Source organism: Trachypithecus francoisi, unplaced genomic scaffold, assembly GCF_009764315.1.
Source record: "Trachypithecus francoisi isolate TF-2019V2 unplaced genomic scaffold, Tfra_2.0 Lachesis_group6, whole genome shotgun sequence".
Lineage (NCBI taxonomy): Eukaryota > Metazoa > Chordata > Mammalia > Primates > Cercopithecidae > Trachypithecus > Trachypithecus francoisi.
The window spans coordinates 72,818,986-72,840,367 of record NW_022681471.1 but is presented as its reverse complement, the minus strand read 5'-3'; the positions used below and the strand labels follow the sequence as shown (position 1 = coordinate 72,840,367).

Below are 21,382 nucleotides of genomic sequence, written 5' to 3'. Positions count from 1 at the left end.
TGGTGAGAGAGGGCATCCCTGTCTTGTGCCAGTTTTCAAAGGGAATGCTTCCAGTTTTTGCCTGTTCAGTATGATATTGGCTGTGAGTTTGTCATAAATAGCTCTTATTATTTTGAGATACGTCCCATCAATACCGAATTTATTGAGAGTTTTTAGCATGAAGGGCTGTTGAATTTTGTCAAAGGCCTTTTCTGCATCTATTGAGATAATCATGTAGTTTTTGTCTTTGGTTCTGTTTATATGCTGGATTACATTTATTGATTTGCGTATGTTGAACCAGCCTTTATTCCCAGGGATGAAGCCCACTTGATCATGGTGGATAAGCTTTTTGATGTGCTGCTGGATTCGGTTTGCCAGTATTTTATTGAGGATTTTTGTATTGATATTCATCAGGGATATTGGTCTAAAATTATCTTTATTTGTTGTGATGACTCAATATTTTTATGGAGTCTTAATTTCTTTTCTGTTTCTCAGAAGAAATGTCGGTATATGTTGGATGCGTTACCAAGCAATTTAAATTTCGTTTCCTGCTGTTAGGTATTATATTAACCGAGGCCTCCTATGCTTGGGAAATGTAATCAGTGCTCTTGGAGATGACAAAAAGGGTGGCTTTGTGCCCTACAGAGATTCCAAGTTGACTCGACTGCTTCAAGGTAAGCCCAAATTGCCTCTAAAAATAAGAGAGTAACTCAAAATGATAGTGCTGAGAAAGCAAAGATGAAACAGGTAAAAAGCCAGCTATTTGGACTATGACATACACAGTTGTCTAATTGATAAATATGAGAGAGTGCCATTGGCAAGCAGGTTTCTAAGATAATGGAAAAATGTCTTCATATATGACATTGAGAGCCAAGAAATCTGTAGTGCACCAACTGTACTTTGTACTTTGCACCTGAAAATGAATTTGGTTACTGTTTCTTTAATTATTAGTGCTGCTAAGCAGAATTCCCTGGAGAGTTAAGATCCACCTAGAGGGGGCATCCTAAGAATGTTTAATTTCACTAGTGGCTCCTAACTTACATAGGCCAGGCCCCAGTTGTTTAACCTGATTAACTGCTGAAATCACAATCCCTTTTGAGAATGGGGACACATGCAATAGGATTTAAATGTATATCACATCAGAAATCTTAGATATCTATATATTTCCTATTGTTTCAATATAAAAAACATTAAGAACGTTTTCTTATAGCTCTGAATTTTAAGTCACCAACCCGAATGGACGGCTTTGCTTATATCCTACTTGTTTGATTTCATTTCCTTTCATTATTCTTTATTGTTCTTTTTCAGATTCTCTAGGAGGTAATAGCCATACTCTTATGATAGCCTGTGTGAGTCCTGCTGACTCCAATCTAGAGGAAACATTAAATACCCTTCGCTATGCTGACAGAGCAAGAAAAATCAAGAACAAACCTATTGTTAATATTGATCCCCAGACAGCTGAACTTAATCATCTAAAGCAACAGGTATAAGGGACTTAAAATTTGACGGGAAAAATTACAAGTATGTGAGTGGAATGGTAGAGCTTCTGTTTCTCAGTTTCTTCTCTATCAGAAGTTTAGAGATGTTGGTTAGGCATGTTAGTTTGGGGACCTCTTAAAATAACTCCTTAATAGGAGTTTGCTGTCCGTTTAAGATTAGGGGTAGCACTGGAGAGTTCACTGATAAAGAAGAAGTGAGCAGTGAGAGATGAGATGAGAGGTGTGGACGGGCTAAATTCCAAAGTTCCTTATATGACTTGTTAAAGAATTTGGAATTCAACCTGAAAGCTGTGAAGAGCCATTGAAGAGTTTTAAGTAGGAGGGTGATATGATGAAATGTGTGTTTTGGGGAGATCACTCTAGCAAGTATAGAGAAAATAGATTAGAAGTGGGCATGACTAGAAGAAGGAAAATAAATCACTGCACAAAACAAAGAAGAGAGTTCTAGAGAGAAGAAACATAGGTAGCAAAGTACAGTTGATTCTCGAACAATAGGAGTTTGTTCCAACCAAACACAGATCAAAAATACGATATTTGCAGGATGAGAAGCCCATGTGTAAACTTTTTGTACATGTGGATTCTGCAGGGCTGACTGCAGGACTGGACTATGCGTGTACATTTTTGTATACGCACAGGATATACAAAAATGTATATGCAGGGGAACCAACCCCCTGCATATACATAGGGATAGCTGTATAGTGGCCAGGAGCACTGACACTGCAACTAGCCTGCCCATGTTGAAATCTTAGCTCTGTAACTCACTAGCTATGTACCTTGGGCAAATTCTCTGTGCATTGGTATCCCTATCTGTAGAGTAGAAATAATAATAATACCTTCTTCTTAGGGTTTTCATGAGGGTTAAATAAGTTAATACATGTAAAGCACTTAGAACAGTACTTGGCATATAGCAAGTGCTGGAAGGGTCTGAGATAGGACAGAAGTATAGTGCATTTGAAGACCTCAAAGAATGCCAGTGTGGCTAGAGTGTAGAAAGCAAGGAAAGAGTACAGGCTTACCTTAAGGATATTGTGGGCTTAGTTCCAGACCACCACAATAAAGCAAATATTACAATAAAGTGAGTTACACAGTTTTTTTTGTTTTCCAGTGCATAGAAAGTTATATTTACACTATACTGTAGTCTATTAAATGTGCAATACCATTATGTCTTAAAACAATGTACATACCTTAATTTAAAAATACTTTATTGCTAAAAAATTGTTGACACAGAGACATGAAATGAGCATATGCTGTTGGAAAAATGGTGCCAATAGCCTTGCTTAATTCAGGGTTGCCACAGACCTTCAATTTATAAAAAAACACAGTATCTGTGAGGTGCAGTAAAGTGAAGCACAATAAACTGAGATGTGCCTGTATTCCAGGATAAGGCTAGAGGGAAAGCAGAGGACTGATCCAGGACTCATGGACAATGTTAAGAAGGATTTAAGCCAGGTAGTAACTTGATAATTTACATTTTTAAACAATGGCCTAGCTGCTGTATAGAAATGTAGTAAAGCAAGAGTAGATTCATGGGGATCATTTAAGAAGGTACTGCAGTAATCTAAGTGAGAGATAATGATGACTTGGACTTAGAGTGCTGGCAGTGGTGATAGAAGGAAGAAACCAATGAATTAGATAAGGGAATGACACCCAGATTTCTGGCATTTGGAACTGGATATTCACTGACCTGGGTTACACTGGAAAAGGACCAGGTTTGAGGATACCAGACAACTAAGTGGAAATATCAGGTAGATAGTTGAATATAAAAGTCTGAAGTTCAGAAAGATCTGTGCTTGAGGTAATTTTGGAAGTCACCAGTTTCAGGTAATAGAAACCAGAGGCAGAGATGAGACATTCAGAAGAGAATATAAGGAGAATGTAAGTAAGAAAACTCCTACTGAGCTTTGGGGGACTTTACCATTTAAAGGACAAGTGGAGCAAAGATGAACCAAGAAGGAGACTTGGAAGATGAGTTAGAAGAATAGAAGGAAAACCAGGAAAATGTGTCTTGTAAGCCAAATGCTACCAGTCAGTCAAGTAAAATGAAGACTGGAAAATTCTCATTGGATTTGGTGACATGCAGCTCATTTGTAACTTGGGCAAGTTATTTCATTGGAATGATGTAGGCAGTCATATTAGGGTAAGTCGAGGAGCAACTGAGTGGCAAGCAAAAGGAAATGGAGGCAATTGGTGTATTACTCTCTCAAACTTTGTGAAAAAAGAGAGAAATAGGGTAAGGGAGATAGGAAGTGGGGTTGGGGAAGATGCTTTTGTTTTGTTTAAGATGGGAGAGACTTGAACATGTTTTAATCTTAATAGGAAGGATCTTATAGAAAGGGAGAAATTGAAAATATAGAAGAGAGAAGGGATAACAGAGTAAGATTCATAAGATGGTGAGAAGAGTAGGAATCCAAAGCACATGCAAGGAGACCAGTCTTGGGAGGGAGAACAACTCCCCTTGTGTCTTAGGCGGGAATGGGAGAGGATGCTTATACATGCGCTCTGGTTTAAGATCCATCTCCATGAAGCCTCCCTTTGACTATTTAGGCCTTTGTTAATTTGCTTATTCTGTCTTGTATTATTTCCTACTATTTTAGACTTTAGGCTTATCTTTCTTAACTAGATTGTAAACTTGAGAGTAGGGGTCGTATTTTATTTTTATATGTCCGAACATTGTCTAGCCCAGTGCTGAGACTGATTTTGAAAAATAGGTACTCAAGGCCAGGAGCAGTGGCTTACACGTTAAGTCCCGCACTGGGAGGATGAGGTCAGCGGATCAATTGAGGTCAGGAATTCAAGACCAGGCTGGCCAACATGGTGAAACCCTGTCTCTACAAAAAATACAAAAATTAGCTGGGTGTGGTGGTGGGCACCGGTAGTCCCAGCTACTTGGGAGGCTGAGGCAGGAGAATCACTTGAACCTGGGAGGCAGAAGTGCCACTGCACTCCAGCCTGGGCGACAGAGCAAGACTCTGTCTCCAAAAAAAAAAATAGAAGAAAAATAGGTGCTCAGTAAAAACTCATTAAGATGTAGATAAAATGGACAACTCATCTTCTACTTAATAGTTGTTCATGTAATGCTGATTGTCCTGTTATCATTGGATCATCAACTATGTATGATGCCTTTGGTAGTATCTAAGATATGCTATTTGCCTTAGATTTCATAGATATTTAGTAAAATTACTCTGTTGCTAATTGTGGTAATTTTACTGCCAAGGGATGAGTAGCATTTGGTTGGTGGCTAGCTGATGATGTTTCTTTGCTTCTCCCAGGTACAACAGCTACAAGTCTTGTTGCTGCAAGCCCATGGAGGTACCCTGCCTGGATCTATAAAGTAAGAGTCATAGATTAATTTTAATTGTGTATTCTAGTAGAGGCTATTTTTCCTAATAATAGTTTTTCCCTGGTTTCTGCTAGCACTTGGTGTCAAGGTAAGGATCTTACCAATTTTGCTGACTATTTAGGACTTAGTTATGTTTAAAGCAGCCTAATGTAACAGAAAGAGCATGGGTTCTGGCCTCAGAAATTTATTAATTGGAATTCTATTGTGAGGAAGAGCTGTCTCTTCTTCCTCATTTGTTTGACATCTAGTTATATATAGATTCATGGATATTTATTTTATTCTATGGGTTAACATCCAGCACTATTATTTGTTTTTTTGCTCAAATTGTTCCTGCTTTGTCCATTAGGAGCTCCTTCAGGTTGGCTCTTCTCAAGTTTTTGATCATTTCTACAAGAGTTTCCAAACTCATCTTGTATTTTCCCTGCCCCAGTTCTGGAATCAACCATGCCTCCAAGGAGCCCTAGTTCCTTTCTTTTTTTGTCGATGGAAAATTGTGTTTAGAAACCAAGATTTGGGTACTAGCGCCAGCTGTGTTTATTGTTACTAGAGTTTTACTGCTTCTAAGCACTCTGAGCAGGTAGAGCTCAGAAATAGTCTACATGTGTAGTAACATACACATACACCTTCATCTATATTTTTGAATATATCTACCTGCATATATATTACAAACCATGAGTTTATACTGACACCTCTGATACCATTCCAATGTGACAGGGTTCATTTTGTTTTTTCCCCTTTCCTTATTTGTAATTTCTTTCTCCAACAGTAAGAAACCCAGCTCTCATCTGCAATCTATTTATTTACTTATTCAGTTCTACTATACACATAAAGTAGTTTCAGAATTATTAGCCTATATCTCTGTGGGAAATACTTTTTATGAAATAGATTACAGCGTTTTTGTACCGTTCTTTTTATCTTTAGGCTTAGAGAATCTAAGCAGGATAACGTTTCCCACAGTTACTGTTTGTATTCCCTTTTAGGCACTCTCCCCCTAAATCTTAGTTACTTTTTTTTGTTTATATTTTAGGTATGTGAAACATAATGGATCTAAGAGTCAGAGTTATACAAAAGGATATACTTAGACCAGAGAAATGCAAATTAAACCCCAATGAGATATCATCTCATGCCCATTAGCATGGCTACTATTACATAAATAAATAGATAAATAACTGAAAATAAGAGGTGTTGGCAAGGATGTGAAGATATAGAGAAATTAGAAGCCTTGTACACTGTTGGTGGGATTGTAAAATGATGTAACCACTATGGAAAACAGCATGGAGGTTCCTGAAAAACTTAAAACTAGACTTACCATATGATCCAGCAATCCCACTTCTGTGTATATATCCAAAATAATTGAAAGCAAGGTCTCAGAGATTTCTTCACGACCATGTTCATAGTGGCACTATTCACAATAGTTAAGAGGTAGAATAACCCAAATGTCTCTCAACATATGACCTGATAAAATGTGGTGTATACATGCAACAGAATATCACTCAGCCTTAAAAAGGAAGGGAATCCTGTCACTTGCTAACATGGGTGGACATTGAAGATATGCTAAGTGAACTAAGCCAGTCACAAAAAGACAAATACTGTACGATTCCACTTATGTGAGGTATCTAAAGTAGTCAAATTCATAAAACAAAGTAGAATGGTGGTTACCAGGGACTGGGGGGTAGGTGGGAAAGGGAAATTGTTTAATGGGTATAGAATTTTAGTTTGGCAAGATGAAAACATTCTGGAGATCTGTTTCACAGCAAGCAATGTGAATATACTTAACACTAGTGAATAGCATACTTAAAGGTGATTAAGATGGTAAGTTTTATGTTTATATGTTTCCCATGATTTTCCAATTTGTATTTGTATAAATTTATGGGATGTAAGTGCACTTTTATTATATGGATGTTGTGTAGTGGTGAAGTCTGGGCTTTTAGTGCATCCATCACCTGAATAATGTACATTGTAACAACTTCTTAGAAACACAAAGTTAAATACTGGATGTTCTCACTTACAAATGGGAGCCAAATAATGTGTTCACATGGACCTAGAGTATGGAACAATTGACATTGGCAACTAGGAAGGGTAGGAAGTTTGAGGGGAGTGGGTGATGAGAAACTACTTAATGTATACATGTGCCACAATTTTTTTCAAAAAGGAAAAAGGATATACTCAGTGAGGTAAATGTCATTCCCTCTCCATCCCTGCAACTCTGTTCCCATTCCTATTTCCCACCCTTATTTCTACCTCTTTTCTACCATTATTCTCCCTACCCCTGTATTTAACCCATCTCTTTAGTTTCTGGTTTAGCCTTCTTGTATTTCTTTTGTACAAATGAGCAGATACCTGTGTATTTTATTATATCACCTTTTTTTCTCATATGAATGGTAGGGTACTGTATGTAATGATTGTATACTCTTTGTGGCTTTGCTTTGTTCAGTATTTCCTGGAAATCATTTCTAACCAGTTCAGAGAAGTCTTCCTCATTCTTTTTTGCAGGTGCATAGTACTTTTATTGTGGACATGTCCCATACATATCAATTCAACCCCTTTCCTATGTATGCACATTTAGGTTGTTTCCAATGTTTTGCAATTACAAACATGCTGCAGTGAATAACCTGTGTGTATATATTTTTGTATTGTCAGAGGTTTATCTTAAGGGTAGGTTTCTAGAAGTTGGATTGCTGGGACAAAAGGTAAGTACATTTGTACCTTTATAAGGTATATTCGCCTCCAGAAGAGATGTACCAGTTTGCATTCCTACCAGCAGTGTATGAGAAAGCCTGTTTCCCCACAGCCTCACCAATGGAATGTATTGTCATACTTGTTCAATTTTTGGCAGTCTGATAGTTGAGAAATGCTATCTCAGTGTTGTTTTACTTTGTATTTCTTATGAGTGAATTTGAGCATTTTTTCATATATTTAAGGGCCACTTTTTTTGCTGGTGAATTGTCCATGTCTTTTCTCATTTTTCTATTAGGTTTTTGGTCCTTTGGCCTCTTTTTAAAAATAAATTGTGGTAAAATATACATAACATAAAATTTACAATTTTAATTATTTTAAGCATACAATTTGATGGCTTTAAGTTCATTCACAATGTTGTGTAGCCATCACCACCATCCACCTCCAAAACTTTTTTTCATTTTGCAAAACTTAAACTCTATACCCACTAAACAATAACTCCTCATTTTCTCTCCCCCTAGCCCCCGGCAACCACCATTCTGCTTTCAGTCTGTATGAATTTGACTACTCTAGGTACCTCATATGAATGGAATCATACAGTATTTGTCTTTTTGTGACTGGCTTGTTTCACTTAGCATAATGTCTTCAAGGTTCATCCATGTTGTAGCATATGTCACAATTTCCTTTGATTTTAAGATTGAATAATATTTCATTGTATGTTGTGTATCCATTCATCCATTGATGGACACCTGGACTGCTTCTATCTTTTAGCTATCGTGAAAGACGCTGCTATAAGCATGGGTGTACAGCTAGGTGTAGTGGTGCATGCCGAAGTCCCAGCAACTCAGTAGGATGAGGCAGGAGGATTGTTTGAACCTAGGAGTTCAAGGCTGTAGTATGCTAAGGTAGCACCTGTGAATAGCCACTGCGCTTCAGCCTGTGCAACATAGTAATATTCTGTCTCTTTAAAAACAAACAAACAAAAAAATATGGGCCAGGCGTGGTGGCTCATGCCTGTAATCCTAAGCACTTTGGGAAGCGAAAGTGGGCAGATCGCTTGAGCCCAGGAGTTTGAGACTAGCCTGGGCAACATGGCAAAACCCCGTCTCTACAAAAAATGCAAAATTAGCTAGGTATGATGGTGTGCACCTGTAGTCCCAGCTACTTGGGAGTTGAGAGGATCACCTGAGCCCAGGGAGGCTGAGGCTACAGTGAGCTGTGATCATGCCATTCACTCTAGCCTAGGCAACAGAGTGAGACCCTGTCTCAAAAAACACACACACACACACACACACACAAAACAAGCAACAACAACAAAAAAACATGGGTGTACAAATATCTGATCATATCCCTGCTTTCAATTCATTTGGGTATATACCTAGAAGTAAATAGCTAGATCATATGGTAGTTGTTTTTAATTTTTAAATCAAGCCACCATACTGTTTTCCATAGTGACTGTACCATTTTTTATTTATTTTTATTTTATTTTATTTATTTATTTATTTATTGAGGCGGAGTCTCGCTTTGTCACCCAGGCTGGAGTGCAGTGGCGCAATCTCGGCTCACTGTAAGCTCCACCTCCCGGGTTCACGCCATTCTCCCGCCTCAGCCTCCCAAGTAGCTGGACTACAGGCGCCCACCACCACGCCCAGCTAATTTTGTGTGTGTGTGTATTTTTAGTAGAGATGGGGTTTCACCATTCACAGGATGGTCTCCATCTCCTGACCTTGTGATCTGCCCACCTCGGCCTCCCAAAGTGCTGGGATTACAGGCGTGAGCCACTGCGCCCCAGCCTGGCTGTACCATTTTACATCTCCACCAGCCATGCACAAAAGTTCCAATTTTCCCACACCCGCACCAATGTGTTTTTTTTATAATAGCAACCCTGTTTGGCCCTTATTTTTGACAGTTTTTTATATATTTGTGATATTAGCCCTTTGTCTGTGGTGTGTGTTACAAATAATTTCTCCGAATTTGTCAGTTTTCTTTTACTTTATGATGTTGTTGTCATACAGAAAGTTATCATTGTTATGTAGTAAAGCTTATTTTTTTATTGCCTCTGGATTTTTTCAGCAGCTTTATTGAGCTAAAATTTACATATCATAAAATTTAGTCATCTTAGTGTATTGTTTAATGATTTTTATTAAATTTACAGAGTTGTACAACTGTCACCACAATTCAGTTTTAGAACATGTGCATCACCCCAGAAAATTTCCTCATGCCCATTTGCCATCGCTCTCATTTCCACTCCCAGACCAAAGCAACCACTAATCTCTTTTCTGCCTTTATAGATTTGCCTATTATAGACATTTCGTATACATGGAATCATAGAGGATGTAGTCTTTTTTTGTCTGGCTTCTTTCACTTATGTTTTGTGGTTCATCCATGTTACAGCATGTGTTAGCACTTCCCTTTTCTTGCAGAATAGTGCTCCATTGTCTAGATAGGCCATATTTGTCCATCCATTTACCAGTTGATGGAGGTTTGGGTTGTTTCCACTTTTTGGCTATTATGAACACTGCTGCTGCAAACATTCACTTGTAAGTTTTTATATGGACATGTGTTTTCATGGGGTAAACGCCTGGGAATAGAATTGCTGGGTCATATATTTAACTTTTTACGAAACTGCCAAACTGTTTTCCAAAGTGGCTATACCATTTACATTCTCTGCATGCTTCTGGATTCACAGTTAGAAAGCCGTTCCCCACACCAAGGTTAAAAGAGGAATTCAGCCGGGCACAGTGGCCTGTAATCCCAGCACTTTGGGAGGCCGAGGCGGGCAGATCACAAGGTCAGGAGATCGAGACCATCCTGGCTAACACGGTGAAACCCTGTCTCTACTAAAAATACAAAAAATTAGCTGGGCATGGTGGCAGGCGCCTGTAGTCCCAGCTACTCAGGAGGCTGAGGCAGGAGAATGGCGTGAACCACTGCACTCCAACCTGGGCAACAGAGCGAGACTCCGTCTCAAAAATAAATAAAAATAAAAATAAAAAAAGAGGAATTCACCCATGTTTTCTTCTAGTAATAATGTCGTTTTATTTTTTACATTTCATTTTTGCATTTGGTATTTATTCTTATGTATGATGTGAGCCTACTTTCTTTCAATATTTTTGTTTTCAATTACTCATTTTTTCTGATTATAAAAGTGACTAATTGCTTCTAGTAGAACATTTAGAGAAGTATAGAGAATAAAACTTAAAGTTGCTGTAATTTCATCACCCAGAGATGACTACCTCTTTCTTCCTAATTTTCCCCCTTTAGATAGTTTACTCTGGGTTTCCTGATTACATTTTATTCTCACTATGCTCATTTAGAAGCAATTGACCCATCTTCCTTTCCTTTCAGTTTAGTACAAAAAGTTCCAGACTTCTGATTGTCTAGATTATACTAAAGGAAGTAGTTTCAGCTGTAAAAGTAATAGATTCTAAGAAACAGTTGATAAATCAAACAATTAAACTTAATTGTTCAATATTTTACAGAGAAATAAAGATGCTCCTTTTCTTAAGAATGTATATTTATATTTTTAGAGACATTTTATAAGGCTTATTAACAAAAAGTACATTTTACATATATGAATGTTTTCACTTTTTGTCCTTAGACTATGTTCTTTTGTTTTTAACATGTTATTGAAGCTTTTGTATTTATTTTCTGTGAGTGTTGGTCAATTTGCACATGCTCAGTTTACTTGAATTCCTAGCCTTGGCAATTAAATAGCATGTGAAAACATTGGTTTTCTGTTATATTTTCTTTTTCAGTCTGATCTTTGCTTGGCCCTGGTCCTGTTTTTGCTTTACTTTTAAAGATTTTACCCGTTACGTGGCTGTCCTATATCATGTAGTCCTATAATATATCTATAATCTTGCCAAGAACTCTTTTTTTTTTTCCTTACTACTGTGAGAGCTTTTATATCCAGGATTCTCTGTGTTCTTATAGTACCTATCTCTGTAGTCAGCATAATAGTTAAGAGCATGGACTCTGAAACTAGACTGCTGAGCTCAAATCTCAGCTTCACATTACCTACTAGCTGTGTGGCTATAGGTTATTTAACTTCTTTGTGCCTCAGTTTCCCCAGCTGTAAAATGAGGATAGCAGTAGAACTTACCTCATAGGGGCTGTTGGGAGAATTTTAAAAATTTAATGTATATAAAGTATTTAGAATAGAGCCTAGCCCATAATGCTATAGAAGTGTTAACTATTATTAATTATAGTAGTATTTAAATATTCAAGAATTTGCCTCAAATTACAGTGAAGAACCTACTTCTATGTGCTGAATTTTCCTTGGAAAAATCAACAATTAAATATGATTTTCCCATTTAGAGAAGTCCTGGAAATTTTTTAGGGAAATAAAAAACGATTGAGTTAAAAGTATCATTACTTTGAAGCTTGTCAGCTTACATGAATGACGCATGGAAGTTTTCAGTTTAATAAATAGGAAATAACACTTAAATTTGCTAATAGTTTATTTTTATAGTCTGCATTTTAATTGAACATTCCTTCATAAGAGTCTTAGTAAATGCTCAACAGTGTCATATGAGACCTTATTGTGTGGCCTTGCTATTAACTTTTGATAAAGTGCCTTCTAAGATCTTCTATAAAAATTGATGGAGGTCTTAAGATGGGTGAGAGGGCATCTACTCTATTCCTGAAGTCCTTTTCTATCCTTTATTGAGATTGAGAACAGCTATTCCGTGTCCTTTATTTTTCTCTTTTTCATAGCCTTGACAACTATTCATTTTCCCCCTCAGTCTTCTTCAGATCAAATCTTCATATTTCTTCTGATCTTTTTTTAACCAGTCCTGTTTTCCAGTCTTTTGAATATTTCATCCCAGTGGATTAAAACAAAAAACAGCCCTACTTCTTTTTTTTTTTTTTTTTTTTGAGACGGAGTCTCGCTCTGTGGCCCAGGCTGGAGTGCAGTGGCCAGATCTCAGCTCACTGCAAGCTCCACCTCCCGGGTTCACACCATTCTCCTGCCTCAGCCTCCCGAGTAGCTGGGACTACAGGCGCCGCCACCTAGCCCGGCTAGTTTTTTTTGTATTTTTAGTAGAGACGGGGTTTCACCGTGTTAGCCAGGATGGTCTCGATCTCCTGACCTCGTGATCCGCCCGTCTCGGCCTCCCAAAGTGCTGGGATTACAGGCTTGAGCCACCGCGCCCGGCTCAGCCCTACTTCTTATTGGTCTGCTTTACTAGTCTGGAACTGATACCAAGTGATATGTATACATTCCAAAGGTTCTTACCTATATGTATTCCTTCAAGCTATTTCTGACCCTCCCTTTTCCTCATATTTGAAATGGACACCATTGTTGTCTTGACTCACTCTAAGCAATTTAAAATTGATAGACAAATGAACAAGAGGCTATGGGTCGTAAGTTTCAAGCAAAGCAAGCATTTAGAAGGGAGCACTTATTTATAAAGAATTGTGAAATGTTTTCTTAGTGGCCGCTGGTCATCATTTCAACTTTTTGACTTCTCAAATGCTGTTTCCCTAAACTTTACAGTAAAGGGGAAATATATTTATGTTGATTAGGTTGAATTTTGACCCTGAGCAGTGTCACTTCTACCTCCCCCATACCTCTTCCTTCTCTACTTCCCTAATCTTTAATGAAGGATTGAGGGTGGGAAGAAAAGGGAGAGAACATGTATTTTAGCTCCAGTTAGCTATAACTTCATACCTACAGGACACAAACAGAAAAGATCCTAACCAAGAGTCAAGATAGAGGTTAGTCATTCTTGTTGCAACCATATCTGTCTCTGAATTATTACCTTTCTCCAACCATTGAAGTACTTCAGAGATGTGTTTATTGTACACCCAATATTCTACCTGAGTAGGAGGATAGATTGGGTTGGACACACTTTTCCCAGACTTTTGTGGTATAATTTTAACTTAATCCCCCTACCTATCCAAAAGGCCTATGGGATATATTTTTATCCACCTTTGATATATGTATTATCAATCAGATATTTTTCTAGTATGTTATTTACTTTGTTTTAGTGTGGAACCATCAGAGAATCTACAATCCTTAATGGAGAAGAATCAGTCCCTGGTAGAGGAGAATGAAAAATTAAGTCGTGGTCTGAGTGAGGCAGCTGGTCAGACAGCCCAGATGTTGGAGAGGATCATTCTGGTAAGGCCCCAAGAATAAACTACTAGCAATCTGAACATTTACTGGCTTTAGTTTCCAAAATATTTAACATGCTTTTCATTATGAGAGATAGGTTATGTTGAAAGAAATGTATTTGTATTACCATATCCTCCAGGGAGTCCCTCTGGGGTAAATATGTGGGCTTATAATCAAACATACAAAAAAGTTAAAAGAATTGTACAGTGAATACCTATGTATCTACCACAAATAATCTATATAAGTCCCATTTTAAAATAGATTCATTTAAAAATACCAGAAAGTAAAGAACCAAGTACATCTATCACCTTAAGTCCTGCCTAATCTTTATCCATAATGCTAAGTAACCATTCCTTCTCTGAGATTTTAGTTATTTTCCATCTCTCTTCCCCTAATGTTGTCACATTTCATATCCCATACTACAGCTGCCACGGTGAGATATAACAGCTGGGAAATTAATTTTAATTCATTTTCCATATGGTTGATTTCCAAATAGTGGATCGCTATATAACTGATTACATGAGTTCTGACTCCTACTACCTGCCTGTCTGTCAGTAACCTCCTGGATCAGTGCATGCTGGCTCTATCACTAAGGTTTTTCTACTAGTCTAAATACAACTCATTTTTGATAGCACGGCTGTTGCCAGAAGTGAAAATGAGTTTCCACCAAAATATAATTGAACCTCTGTAATATATACACCTTCATGCGTCAGTGTGCACTCTAGTCAAGGAAGATAAGCTGCTTAAAGATTTCTTTCAAGTGGGCTAAATCCTACGTCCATTGTATTGTCCATTACTAACAGAGGGTGAAAATGGGATATAGGGGATTTTTATATACAGTTTTCTGTCTCCAGTGCTGTATTTTGTGCTTTGAAGTAACTCTAGAAGCTGCGTTTCACATGTATGTGAATGAGGCTGATGTAACAGAAACTACTTCTTATTCTAGCCACATACTCATCCAACCTTTATAAGGTTGTTACAGTGTCTGCCTGATAGGCTTATTGTTTGATATCCTGTCAGAACTTCATAACAAGCACAACATTTTTGTCCTATATAAACAATTCTTTCCAGATCTGTTATAGCATCCAGCATGTTACAGATACTGTGATTGAAATAAAACTGAAAATATCAATCACCCTTCCCAAAACGTAAGCTGCCTTCTGCCGTTTCTTCTTTCTCTACCATCATTCTTGTGCCGTACCCTTTTTCTTGCTGTCTTTTTCTAAAACTAGCCTACCATATCAGATAGTATAACTTTAAAAAAAAATCTCAGCTCAAATTTAGTGTGAGGCCCTTTTATGTTTTAAATGCCCTTATGCTGGGGCTAGGGAACAGTGTAGTGTAGGAGGCAATTTAAAGTAAGTGGGGGTTTTTTTTTGTTGTTTTTTGGTTTTGGTTTTTTTGGGTTTTTTTTTTTGCAAACAGCAGGGACTAACATGCCAGGAAATATTGCTTTTTCCCCCTAGTTGCAAAGTTCTCTATGGAATTAAGGCTTCACACTCCACCCCATAGTCTGAGTTTCATGGCAAGCATAAAACCCAGCTGCTCGGATGCTATTTTTAGTAGCTCATGTTGACTGAAGGGCTAATTTCCATGACTCTTAAAAAACACATTTTTCACTAAATAACCAAAACCCACTAAATCCTCTGTTATAGCAAAGGAGACAGCCTCTTTACCTAGCTTTTAATTCATAGGAGTAGGAGAGCATAATTATGTGAGGCTGTCAGGCACTGCCACTGATGATCTCCTGGGTCTTTGTTGCAGACAGAACAAGCGAATGAAAAAATGAACGCCAAGCTAGAAGAGCTCAGGCAGCATGCAGCGTAAGTTGCCCACCAGATATTTGTTCGCAACCTATAGCACCTCAGTATATAATCGTGGAGCCTCTGGCCTTTGTCATATGAATAACCCTTGGGTTCTTTTTGTTTGAATTTTCAGCTGCAAACTGGATCTTCAAAAGCTAGTGGAGACTTTGGAAGACCAGGAATTGAAAGAAAATGTAGAGATAATTTGTAACCTGCAGCAATTGATTACCCAGTTATCGGTAAGCCAAGTAGGGGCAGTGTAAATAGGCATATCACTTGCATTTGTTTCTCTTGACATATACAAGCCTTTCTAAGTCTGTACCTTTTGCTGAGAAAACTAGATTGTGAGGTGCTTGAGGACAGAGGTCATGGATCATTTGATATGATCTGAATATTGAGTTTGTTAAAGCAAAACACTCATAGGTTACATATATAATGCACATTAGTATTTCAGTATTCTAATCAAATACCAGAAGCAACAGCATAGCAATGCAAAATTGCCTAGGTAGCAAGAGCAGCAGTCATTGATTTGCTGTCCTCACAGTGTAGGCTAACTTAAAAAAAGGTCTTGTATCATACCCCAATTTTAAATAAACTAAATTCTGACAGCTTAAAGCAACCAGAGAATACCATAAGCCTCTTTTATAACCAATAATAAGTAAGTTTGAATGTTCTACCATAAGTTCCCATTTTTGTTTATTTTTAGAACCATTATAGTAGTGGCAGGTATGTTTTGGGGATGGGAGTGGTTATTTGTTGTTTTTCCCAGAAGAAAAATTTTCACAATCCCACTACCCCTAAAAATCTATTTTTGTTTTGGTGTTCCATCTCTTAGTCCTTAGGCATATATGCTTTAAAAAAAATTGAAATCATACTATAACATACTATGTTAAGTGGTAATGGTTGGTTTTGTTCCGTCTACACTCTGTTGTTTATTATTCTGAAACAGTAATGTGTATGCAAATGCCTGGTGGTAATTCCTAGCTTTTGGGCAGAGATTTTAATTTTGCCAGAACCATGAGATTGTCATCCCTGGTCTTGCCCAGTGTTTTCTAGAGTTGTCAATATTGTGTCACAAAATTATCCACACATAGATTTATTCTTGAAGAGGAAATAAAAAAATGTCATACAATATTGTCAGGACTCGTTATGATGACCAGTTCTAAAAAATTAAATGAGTTAATTCCCCAAAGACTATTAAGCAGTGTTTTAGAATAAGGAGGACTGTAAAGCTGTCAGGAGCAGTCCAAGATGACAGCTCTTTTATCTAACAGGGTACAGTAATCGAGAGCCTGGGCTCTAGAACCACACAGACCCTAGTTTGAAGCCAGTTCTGCTACTTCCTAGCTATGTAATCTTACTAAATGCTGTATTACTGTCAAAAGGAGATAATTTAAGTGATTCAAATAGGGGTTAAAAGAATTATTCGGCCGGGTGCAGTGGCTCATGCCTGTAATCCCAGCACTTTGGGATTTCAATTTGGGAGGTCAAGGTGGGCGGATCACCTGAGGTCTGGAGTTCGAGACTAGCCTGGCCAACATGGTGAAATCCTGTTTCTACTGAAAATACAAAAATCAGCCGGGTGTGGTGGCATGCACCTGTAGTCCCAGGTACTCGGGAGGCTGAGGCAAGAGAACCGCTTGAACCCAGGAGGTGGAGGTTGCAGTGAGCCGAGACTGTGCCACTGCACTGCAGCCTGGGTGACAGAGCGAGACTTAATCTCAAAAATAAAAGAAGAAATATTATTTAGCTGATGCACTCAGGGCACGCCTGAACTCCAGGTAACTTCCCAAGTAAAGCAAGATTGGAGTTTTATAGAGTAAAGAGAAGGAAGGGGTGTATGTCCTTGTGATTTAGCTCAGGTAACAGTTTTTTATGTTAATTGCTGTGAAACTTTTGGTTGGAGATTGTTTCATTTTTTTATACCTCTTCCTCAGGAACATACTGGTGCAATCCTATCCTGATAACTGTTACTATATTTTGAGAGATGTTCGTAAAAGCCTTGTAGTTTCTCAGTTGGTCAAGGTTCACAGGTGGGAGAGGTGGCAAAATAGGGGGAACAGGGAAAGGAGGCAAGGGTTGAAGGCAAGGAAAACTCGGAACCCTCTCTCATGTGTGTTTTCTTTTATATCAGCAATATGAGCAAAGTGCAGTGGGATCATAAAACAAAGGGTGATTAACTGTTAGTCCAGAAAATTCAGGAAGGCATCATAGAAGAAACTGCGTCCTAAAAATGAATAGGAGTTTGCCATGCAGACAAAAGGGAAGGGACAGGCCAGTTCTGGGCACACTGCTTGTGAGTTAGCCCTGCTCCACAAGGAAAATTTTAGAAGTTTTTATATAAAATAAATAAAGTTTTTTAAAAAGGGACTAGACTATATATAGAGGAAAAGATATATATAAAAGGAAAGAGGTATGAAAGTTTAAAAAATGGTAAGAACTTCAATGTGGCTGAAGTATAGAGTACATGTTAGACAACGACTATCACAAGGTTAAATTTCACCATTTATAATGCCACTCAAATGCAACTAAAACGTCTGATATATGAAAACCTTGTGTGAGCTGCCTTAGTATTAAGATAATGTAAGCTGCAGAAGCCCACTGGAGCCAAAACTTACAAGCTCAGAAATAGTGACCCAGGGTACTCACCATTGTTCATGGCCATCACACTGATCTTAGAGGATTAATACCACTTCATTTCTGGGGCTTTGAGTCACATGGGAAAGATGAAGGAAACCCGTGGAACCAAATTAATAAAATAAAGCATCTTCAGTGAGAATCTGGCAATATGACTGGTGCCTGGTGTGCCTGTAGAGGGAGTTGCTAGTGGTGGCTGGCTCAGAGGAACTCTGCAGAATCGCTGTGTCTGCCACTAAAATGTACTTGGCACACACAGTAGGAGGGTGCTAAAGATTGCCACAAACTGATAAAGTTCCTGCCTTCCATCCACTGTCATAGTTAGGCAGAGTAAACCCTTTTATCCAGGAGTCCTGCTGGACTCCTGAATCAGAGTTCTCCACATCTATTGTTCGGAGACCCTCTCAGTTATATATATATTTTTTTTTTGAAATACACAACAATGTATCCTGGGGCTTTTATTAAGACTCACTACAGTGAAAGCAAAATGTTTCAAAAGTAAGTGCTTGTGCCCTTCATTCTGGATTAAAACTATTTTTATTTTAAGTGACTAGTGAACACCCCCTTTTCCATTATAAAGGCAACCATTGTTCCTAGATATTCTTCCTGGGGCCTTAAGCGCTAAACTGTACCATTTCTTCTTTTAAACTATAATTCAAGCGAACCTCCTTGTACAGTTACCTGTGAGGAAATTCAAGCAGTCCCTTCAGTTCCTACAAAATCAAATGATCTTTTTTGTTTATATCCCCTCCTCCAAGACCAGTTCCATAAAAAGCATTTTCCATGCCCAGTAATGGCACAGCCTACAAACACAAACTTCATCTTGGAGGACATTGCTGGTTAATGTAGCACAATGTACCCTGGCCTTGTTCCCCTGACCATCACCTTTTTGAAATCACAATTTTAAAGAGGTTCTTGGTTATAGTCTTGGAATCGCGGGAAAGAGGGCTGTGAGACTGAAATAAATCTTATTGTTGTATATTTACATTTAGAATTATAGAGGCAGAATTCTGCCATGTTTATGCAGAACATGTCACCATAGCCCTAAGCTTGAACCTTAGTATTGTAAAATTTCCCTGGGCCAAAAGCCAAAGATAAACCCACAGTAACAGCATATCTTCTTCAAGGATTAGCCCATCTACTTTTGATCCTAACTCTCTGGAAGGTACTAGAGAAAGTCTCCAAAGGCCAGTGTTATAGGCCCTAATAATCTAGGATAGGCCTGTTATTAGTCCTTATACTGAAAATTGAAACATGGGAGGGAGGAAAGGGTAACCCTTATAGATTTTTAAAATCCTTTTTAAGAATGATTTAGTATGTCCTGCACTTGGAGAGTCGCCAGTACTATAAATCATTATGAGAAAGGATATGGGAATACCGAAGCTTCCTTTAAATTCTCTTTGAGCCTTACTGGTTGGGAGTTTCTGGGCAGAGTAAGGGAAATGCTTTGTAAATAGCACTTATTAAGGATCTCTTCAGGCCAGGCACAGTGGCTTACACCTATAATCCCAACTCTTTGGGAAACCGAGCAGGTAGATCCCTGGAGCCCAAGAGCTTGAGATCAGCCTAGGCAGTACAGTGAGACCTTGTCCCTACAAAAAAATAAAATAAAATTAGACCATCCTTCATGACATAGTGAGACCCTGTCTACAAAGAAGTTTTAAAATGAGCTGGGTGTGGTGGTGTACACTTGTAGTCCCAGCTAGTTGGGAGGCTGAGGTGGGAGGATCATTTGAGCCCTGGAGGTGGAGGTTGCAGTAAGCTGAGATGGCACCACCGCACTCCAGCCTGGGTGACAGAGCGAGACTCTGTCTCAAAAAAGAGCGAGAGGAGAGGGGTCTCTTCACTCCTCACATTAAAGGTACTAAAAGTTAAGTTTCAACAACTATGTAATGTTTCATAGGGGTGGTATAGAGACTCCATGTGCTAACCCTAAATTCTTAGCTGTTGAGCTAATAGCTCTTTCACCTGTGACCTCCTTAATTACATGACTTCCTGGAAATAATTCTCTTTTCCCCGGGGCTTTTAAGAATCACTTACACAGAAGTGGTAATCCATGTCTTACAATACCAAATAAAGCCTAAATTCCAGTGGTGAGAACAGAGCTTGCTAATATGATAGCCTGTAAACAAATTAGTCCTATTAAGTAGTTTTAGGTTTCCCTTCTAGGTGGCAGTTGTTTGAATGCCCCAAAAAATAATTTGCCAAAGAATTAGCCCTTACCCTTTTCCTCCTAGTTACCTGGAGTAATACCATATGATCTGTTCTTTTTTCCCCTTTTTTCTTTTTTTCTATTTTTAGATTTAGGGGGTACAAGTGCAATTTTGTTACATAGATAAATTGGGTAGTACTGAAGACTGGGTTTTTACTGTAGCTGTCACCTGAATAGTGTACTTTGTACCCAATAAGTAATTTCTCATCCCTCACCAAGCCCCAACCCTTTCACTCTTCCAAGTCTCCAATGTCTGTTATTCCACTATGTCCATGTGTACACATTATTTAGTTCCCACTTATAAGTAAGGACATGCAATATTTGACTTTCTGAGTTATTTCACTTAAGATAATGGCCTCTAGTTTCATTCACATTGCTGCAAGAGACATGATTCCATTCTTATGGTTGAGTAGTATTCCATGGCGTGACTACTACTATTCCAGTAGTAGTCCATGGTATATCAATGGATGATTGGATAAATAAAATGTGGAGTGTGTATACACTTAGATTGATTCCATATCTTTATGATCAGTTCTTATTTACATGAGGGACAGAGGCTGCAGTACCTTTATCTGACTTCATGAGCATATTTTTCTGGGAGTATTCATCTAAGGCATTTATTTCTTTCTGTTTTTGTTTGTTTGTTTGTTTTTTGTTTTTTCTTCAAGATGGAGTCTTGCTCTGTCACCCAGGCTGGAGTACAGTGGTGCAATCTTGGCTCACTGCAATCTCCGCCCCCCAGGTTTAAGCAGTTCTTCTGCCTCAGCCTCCAGAGTAGCTGTGCTTACAGGTGCTCGCCACCAGCCTGGCTAATTTTTTTGGTATTTGTAGTAGAGATGGGATTTCATCATGCTGGCCAGGCTGGTCTCTAACTCCTGACCTCGTGACCTGCCTGCTTTGACCTCCCAAAGCACTGGGATTACAGGTGTAAGCCACCGTGCTTGGCCAGGCAATTATTTCTTTATAGAGGAAGATCCTACTACCTTGACTGACTATAAAATAAAAAATAACCATTCTATTTACTTTTCTGATGCATTGCCATTATTTGATTTGTCTGTTTGTAGAATGGTATGCCCCCATAAGAACTGGCTAGAGTTGTACATTAGTAGA

The 21,382-nt window shown here is 38.3% G+C and overlaps 1 protein-coding gene across 1 annotated transcript in view; it reads left to right on the top strand.

Annotated features, from left to right (window-relative positions):
* Positions 1 to 21,382, top strand: part of LOC117077743 (chromosome-associated kinesin KIF4A) — an 84,695-nt gene that overhangs the window by 47,060 nt on the left and 16,253 nt on the right. Inside the window, exons 7-12 of the mRNA XM_033201389.1 lie at positions 543 to 653; positions 1,288 to 1,463; positions 4,748 to 4,809; positions 13,492 to 13,624; positions 15,383 to 15,441; positions 15,557 to 15,662. Of these exons, the coding sequence (XP_033057280.1) occupies positions 543 to 653; positions 1,288 to 1,463; positions 4,748 to 4,809; positions 13,492 to 13,624; positions 15,383 to 15,441; positions 15,557 to 15,662 (647 nt within the window). The remainder of the gene's footprint in view (positions 1 to 542; positions 654 to 1,287; positions 1,464 to 4,747; positions 4,810 to 13,491; positions 13,625 to 15,382; positions 15,442 to 15,556; positions 15,663 to 21,382) is intronic.